Source organism: Equus przewalskii, chromosome 1, assembly GCF_037783145.1.
Source record: "Equus przewalskii isolate Varuska chromosome 1, EquPr2, whole genome shotgun sequence".
Lineage (NCBI taxonomy): Eukaryota > Metazoa > Chordata > Mammalia > Perissodactyla > Equidae > Equus > Equus przewalskii.
In genome coordinates, this window is record NC_091831.1 from 119,780,810 (window position 1) to 119,787,721 (window position 6,912).

Here is a 6,912-nt window from a genome sequence, read left to right on the forward strand (position 1 = left end):
GCTGACACTGCATTTATGGGGTTTGGGGGGGCTGGGGTATTCTGGTCCCATGCTGGGTGGGGCACTGGGTGGGGGGCAAAGGTGAACCCATAGCCACATCCCTTTGGGTGGTTGAGAGACTGGGGACCCTATGATGCCACCCTGAGCTGTGTGGGCATGGGCTTTGGAAGTAGGACTTGTTCTGGGTCCTCAAGAATGGGCAGGACTCGAGGAGGAGGAGCAATTTCAGGAAGGGGGGAAGCAATATGAATAAAGGTATGGAGGTGGGAAGGGGCACAGTGAGGGAGCTGTCCTAATGGGACCAGATCGAGTATGCAGAGATGCGGGGCAGCTGAGGGGGTCCCCTCCCCTACTGCAGACTGGTGGAGGCAGGGATGTATGGGCGAGGATGTGGGGTCCACTGTGGGACTGGGGCATGGAGGGTGGCTGCAGAGATCTGGATCAGCGGGGCCACCAGAAATGTCTGCACAGTCCCCTCCTCCACACGTTCCTACCCCGCACTACAGCCTCTAACCCACAGGAAGCCAGGGGCGGGCCCGGGAGTTCCGCCACCTTCCAGGCTGCCGTGAGGAGGGCAGGCCCTGATCCCACTGCCACCCACTGAAAATGTCTTCCTGCCCCTTGTGTCGATGACCAACACGGTCACAGGGATGAGAAGGCAGCTGGGGTCTCTGCTGTTAGCAAGGAAACAGAGGCAGAGTGTGAACAGGCTGGGACACTGGAGGATGGGAGGGCATACTGGAAGGCTTTCTGGAGGAGGTGATACCTGAGCAGAGTCTCCAAGGCTGACTTGGCCAATGGAGGAACAGGGGAAGGGTGTCCGGATCAAGGGAACAGCATAAGTAAAGGTGCAAGGATGACACATCATGGAACATTAAGGGAACAATTAAATAGCAAATCCAAGAGAGGCAGGTTGGGTGGATGATGTTGGAGAGCCAGTCGGAGGGGCTGTGAATGGCTGGCTGGGGAACTTGGGTCTCACCCCAAGGGCAGTGGGGGCCACGGATTACTTTAAAGCAGGGGAGTGGCTATTTCATTCAGAGCACAGCTGGTATCCAGCCACTCCTGACTCAGGTCTCAGGCCCACATCCTACTCCAAGAAGCCCAGCCTGCTCAGCCGTGAATGGAGCCAGAGACTCAGGGGTCCAAGTCCAGTTAGGAGTATCAAGCCTCAGATAATCAGAGTTGATTGGACTCTTAAGAATTACTATACCCTACCCTGTCCTTTGTTTTCTGAGGAAACTGAAGCCCAGAGATGGGCAGTGACTTATCCAAGATGCCACAGCACTGGGGACTCGGCTCCATCCTGCTGCTTTCCATCAGATGAGCAATCGTCCTTGACATGAGCTGCTGGTGACATCAGCTCTGCGGGAACTGCAAGCTGATGAGCGGGGTGGGGAGGTGCTGTATGTAGACCAGAGGAGGGAGAAAGGGGCTGGCCAGTCTCCAAGGCTCATAGCTGCTACTCTAGGCTCCTTGGTCTCCCTGTCTCCACTTTGCTGGGCTCAGCAGTCCTGGGGGCTCTGGACAGAGGCTGCTGAGCCTCTACCATGGGGTCTTGTCCCTCTGTGCAGCAGCTTTCAACCTGGAAAGGGCCGGGGATGGAGGCAGTAGGGAGACACATCTCTGATCTGGCACAGGTATGGGGTTCCAGTCTCCAGGTCCTGACCCCATTCTAAGAGGCCTTCAGGTTATGCCAGACCCTCACCCCCTCGAGTCAGTTACTGATCCATCCATTCTGTGGGGGAAGACTCCTACAGAAAAGACTTTCCTCCAGGAATACCATTCTTCTTCCTGGACAGGTGGGAGAAGTCCCATTCAATTCCTCTGGCTTCCCCCTCAGATATGTTCTCAGTCTCTCTGGGTCTTTCTCTTTCCCTCTCTCCTCTGTCCTCTGCCCCCTATCTCCCCCTTCTCTCCCCTCCATCTTGCCTTGCCTGTCCCCTGTTTCCTCCACATTCCCTAACATCTCTTCCAGGAGCAGGACCAGGAAGAGGGGTCACAACCCAGGCATTTCTCTTTCCCCCGCCCCCTCCCAAGTGCCTCCTCAGGCCACTGCTGCAGAAAGCACTGCGCAGGGCCACTGGGACCCAGAGAAGCCTCTAATGTTTGTCAGGCTTGCACCCCCATTTGTCCTGTGGGCTAGTTTGGGGGAGGGAACATCTGCAGCTCAGCTCAGCTCCAGGTCCAGTCCCTAGCCCATCACGGGGCCACCCCTCCCATGCTACCGCCACACAGTCTGTCTGTGCCTTACACGCCCCGTCGTGTGTGGACAGGCAGGCTGGCTGGCTGTCCTGACTCTCCAGCTCCCGATCCTATCCCCTACCCCCACCCGGGGGCTCCTAGATCCAGACAAAACTCCAGGCAGACACAGGGGAGCATCAGAAATGCTGTTTATTTCTCTGCCGCCCCCAGGCTGGCTGGCCTCTTTGGAGGGGCAGGCTACAGATGCATACTTGGAGAGAAAGGCAGGGCAGGTGGCCAGGATGGAGGCGCACAGGCAGAGGGAGGGAGGGTGCGTGCGAGGAGGTGGAGGCCCATGCTGGAACCTCCAGTCCTGTCTGAGATGAGCGCAAAGGGACTCCTGAGCCCCCAAGTCATCAGAGAACACCAAGGGACAGCAGGAGCTTAAGCAGGTCACCGAGTGCCTCAGAGCCATGCCAGCCATTGCCCCTACAGTTTATTCCTCTCTCCTGTGCCATGTCTGCTTCAGGCTACCTCCCTGCCTAGCCCCCCGCTACCCGCCTTTGCCAGCTTGTCAGTCAGTCCCGGCGCCTGGAGTTCCCTCAGTGAGGCATCTCCCAGTTGGCTGGGGCATCCCCCCGTTAGCATGCCACCCTGACAGGCAGCACGGGCAGTGTGCTCAGCGGCAATTAGCACTGTAGACAGTGGGTTATGGGATCAAATTCTGTACTGGTCACCAGCTTTGAGCAGGTCTAGAAGTTGGGGTGGCAAATATTCCAGAAGAGATGAGAAGGAGAGGTAGGAAGATATGAAGCCCCCATGCAGGCCTCAGGAGTTGCCACCCTGCCCCCCACCCCCCCTACCCCCTTAGAAGGGACATCTGCAGAGTCCGGGGAGGAGTGGGGGCGGCCCTGGGCTGCTCCAGCCCAGCCCCATGGGGGTGGGGCTAGAAGGAAGGGAGGAGGAGGAGGAGGAGGCTCTGGCCCAGTAGGAGCAGGCCTGGGAGTTGCTGCCCACGGACTCCTTCTCCTGCTGCTGCAGCCTCGGGGCCCCTAGCACGGCTGAGGTAGATGATGACCACATTGTCCTCGGGACCCGACGGCTGCACCTCATTGTCAACCGTGTAGCAGCCCTTACCCTCGGCTGCTTTGCCGTGGAACCTACGCCCCAACGCATCCTCGCCACCCTCACCTGGCGTGGCTAGTGCCACATTCACTGAGCTCTCCGCACTGCCCAGCTCATTGGTGGCCAGGCAGCTGTAGGTGCCCTCCTCCAGCTTGCCGAAGTCAGGGATCAGTAGGCTGCCATTGGCAAAGGCCTGGAAGCGTGGCCGGCTGCTGGCTGCTGGGGTGCCAGGCAGGGCACGCCCGTCAGCACCCACGTTGGGGCTGGTGATGTCCACGGTGCCGCCAGGCGTCTGGATGTGCCAGTGAAGCTGGGGGGCTGGCTGCCCATCCACATCACAGTGGAGCGCCAGCACGAAGCCGGGCCGCAGCTCGGCGCCATCCTGGCTGGGCTGGTAGGTGAGCTGCACCGAGGGCGCTGAGCAGGGCAGCGGCAGCAGGCGGTTCAGCGGGGTGCCCTTGAGCACGTGCGGTGAAGAGCAGGTGACGTTGTCCTGCTCTGGAATGGACACGGCCGTGGTCAGGGCCCACGTCTTGAACCACACGATGCCACAGGTACAGTCGAAGGGGTTGTCGTTGATCTGCAGGTGGGACAGCGCGGTGAGCGGTGTGAAGGTGCCCTCGGCCAGTGTGTGCAAGCGGTTGTGGTTGAGCTGCAGCGAGCGCAGAGCACGGAGGCTGCGGAAGGCATCTCGGGGGATGAAGGTCAGCTCGTTGCTGTCCATCTTGAGCAACTGGAGGGCACTGAGGTTGTGCAGGTCGCTCCAGGCAAAGTCCGAGATGAGGTTGTGGCTGAGGTCCAGGCTCTTGAGATGGCCCAGAGGGGCCAGGGCACCGGCGGCCACTGTGCGGATCTCATTGTGTGCCAGCCACAGCGACTGCAGCAGGGGCACCTCCCTGAAGGCACCCTCTGGCAAGCCTGGCAGCCGGTTGGCTGAGAGGCTCAACGTGGTCACGTTGGTGGGGAAGCCGGGGGGCACGGCCTCCAGGTCACGGTAGGCGCAGTCGGCAATCTTGAAACCGTACTTCTCCCCACAGTCGCAGGGCTCGGGACAGGTCTGCACCAGGCCCAGGAGGACCGCGCAGCACAGCAGCCGCAGCTCCTGCATCCTACCTCCTGCAGAGAAGGATACGCCACCAAGGTGGCAAGGTCCAAGGTGACCCCAAGGACCTGCAGAGGGCACTCCTTCTTCTCAGGACCCCAGCCCAGAGCTCTTTCCTATCAAAAGGCCCCACCCCACATAATCTAATCCAACTAAGACCCAACACCACCCAGCCTACCACTCCCATTCTACAGAAGGGGAAACTGAGGCCCACAGAAGGGCCAAGACTTGCCCGAGGTCATGCAGCCAGGAGGGTGGAAGACAGGAAGGAAGAGGACCCCAGCTCCTCCTTCAAGCAGAGAGCTCTCCCTGCCTCGGCAGCTCCTAGCTGACTTTATGACTTTAAATCTGTTTTCCAGCCACCCCCTCCCCCTGCACTCTGCAGAACCTCCCTCCTGCCCTCCCACATCCTGGCCACAGTCCCTCCCACCAGAGCCCCCCATAGGTATGCTTTGCCCTGGCCCAGACAAGGCCCCTTGTGCAGTGCACACCACCCCCATTAGCCCCCCTCTGGCTCCTACGGGCCGTGACCACAGCAGACACCAGACCCTTTCTACAGAATCACGCCCGTGGCTTGTTCTGTTCAAACTATGCCAGGCAGCTGCCTAAATAAACCCCCACCAGGGACCTCTCAGTTGGCTCTGGCAAAGCTAGTGGCTCAACCCAAATGCTGCTGGGATTTCCGGGGCTGTGGTTGTTAGGGGGACAGATGCCCCCTGGACAGATCCAAGCAAGTGAAGTGTGCCAAGCACCCAAACCAACAGCAAAATGCCCAGGGGAGTGCAGCCCCTGTGCCCAGTAGGCCTCCCCTCCTCCCCCGCTTACCTTCAAACTACTCTTTCTTAGTCAAGCGGAGCCTCTTCTAAGATGGAACCAAAAAGCAGCAAAGGACAGAGTTAGCCCGGACGGACGGTCTGCAGGGCCAAGGGCACCCAAGGGAAGATGAGGATGCTGGAGGGACAGGCAGCCTGGTCCCACGCCCGCCCGTCCTTGCCGGCCCTTCCCCAGACAGGGTGCCTGGACCCTGTCTGCTGAGAGGAGGCTGCAGGAAGGGAGCCCAGGCAGCACATACACTCCCTCCTTCCAGCAAAACTACTTCTCTGCAGCAACAAGGACCCGTGTTTCATAAGTGACACCAGAAACTTGAGGGGGAAAAGATGCCAAATTTTTTGAGTTTTTTTCCTCTCTCTCTCACTCACTTTTAGCTGCTTCAACTTCCTTAAAGACACAGCGCTAGCTGGACAGGACCCAAGAAAAGATGGGGCCAGCAGGGTTTTTATGGGGGAAGGGTGAGAAATGGAATCTCATAGAAGGTGGGAGACTTCCAACTCCATACAAGAAAAAGGGGGGGGGGCATTCTCCAAGCAGGGGCCGTATGAGTGATGGTGCATGTGTGTGTGCATGTGCAAGTGTGGGTGTGACGACTCTGGATGAGTTCATATGTGTGTTTGTGTGGATGTGGTGTGAGACCATGTGTGTGAATCTGTGTGTGTTTGGGAACATTTGTGTGTGTGTGTGCTTGTGTAGGTGTGAGACTGTGTGTTGGTGTGTGTGTCTTTCTCTCTGTGTTCGTGAGTGTGCGTTTGTGTGTAGAAGTGAGTGTGTGTCTGTGTGTCTGTGAGGGTGACGGGTGTGTTTCAATGAAAAGCTGACAAGGCCAAAGTGTATGAAACACGCACCAGGCCCCAGCGCCTCAGTGACAAGCCAAAATGTTAAGCCTGTTTTTGTAAGAAAACACATCCTCCCGCCCTGCTCGCCTGTGTCAGGCCCGCCTGCGGGCTCTGAGGCCGGGCTGCCCTAAACACGTGCTGTTGTCCAGGGAGGTCTCAAGGCACCAGGGCTGCAGACACGGCCCTGGCTCCCCACTGTGCTGGGTGGGGAGGGACCAGGGAGGCAGGCAGGCAGCTCGAGACAGGAACCAGTTGTGCTTTGGTTTCCCCGTGGGGATTCTGAGACACCCAGGCTCACAGAGATGGTTCCCTCACCCAGGAATGCCCACCTGGCAGGCAGAGGTGAGGTTGGGGGACCTCAGTCCCTCTGGAATATTCTCTCTGTGGCCTCCCTCAGTGCCTGAAATCTCATCATTGGTGCTGCATGTCTGAGAAGGCAGCAGTGCTCTCTGGGGTCCACTGTCCCAACTCTAACTGTGCCGAAGGCCCATATGCCTCCAGGGTGAGGATATCTGATCCTTTTTTCCCAAACAGGAGGGCCCAGGGGAGTGGCAATGGGGAGAAGAAAGAAGCCCAAGACAAGAGAACTGGAGGAGACCCTGAGAAGTGGGGGAGCCCGAGCAGAGCACTGTAGACTGGTGACTTTGCCCTCCACCCTATGAGCCTATGCACAGCTCCTCAGTCCCCTCCCGCAAGCCTCCTATTCCTTCTGTCTGTATGCTTGGCTAAATTCTGCTCACCATTCAATTTACCCTCTTGGCAAGGCCAAGGACAAATAGGTATCTTTTTTGGCTGAACGCATCCTTGGGGAACCCCCATCCCAGCTCACTA

General features: G+C 58.6%; 1 protein-coding gene across 2 annotated transcripts; it reads right to left on the reverse strand.

The window, feature by feature from the left end:
- Positions 1–2,376: 2,376 nt before the first annotated feature.
- Positions 2,377–5,583, reverse strand: ISLR (immunoglobulin superfamily containing leucine rich repeat). 2 transcript variants are annotated; one of them, XM_008535319.2, is made up of 2 exons: positions 5,237–5,583; positions 2,377–4,425 (listed from the first exon to the last, which is right to left on the reverse strand). In XM_008535319.2, the coding sequence occupies exon 2, from the start codon at positions 4,415–4,417 to the stop codon at positions 3,131–3,133; it is 1,287 nt and encodes a 428-aa protein (XP_008533541.1). In that variant the 5' UTR covers positions 4,418–4,425; positions 5,237–5,583; the 3' UTR covers positions 2,377–3,130. The 2 variants fall into 2 exon arrangements, with proteins under 2 accessions (XP_008533541.1, XP_008533540.1); XM_008535318.2 differs by lacking the exon at positions 5,237–5,583 and adding an exon at positions 4,644–4,797.
- Between the last annotated feature and the right edge of the window lie 1,329 nt (positions 5,584–6,912).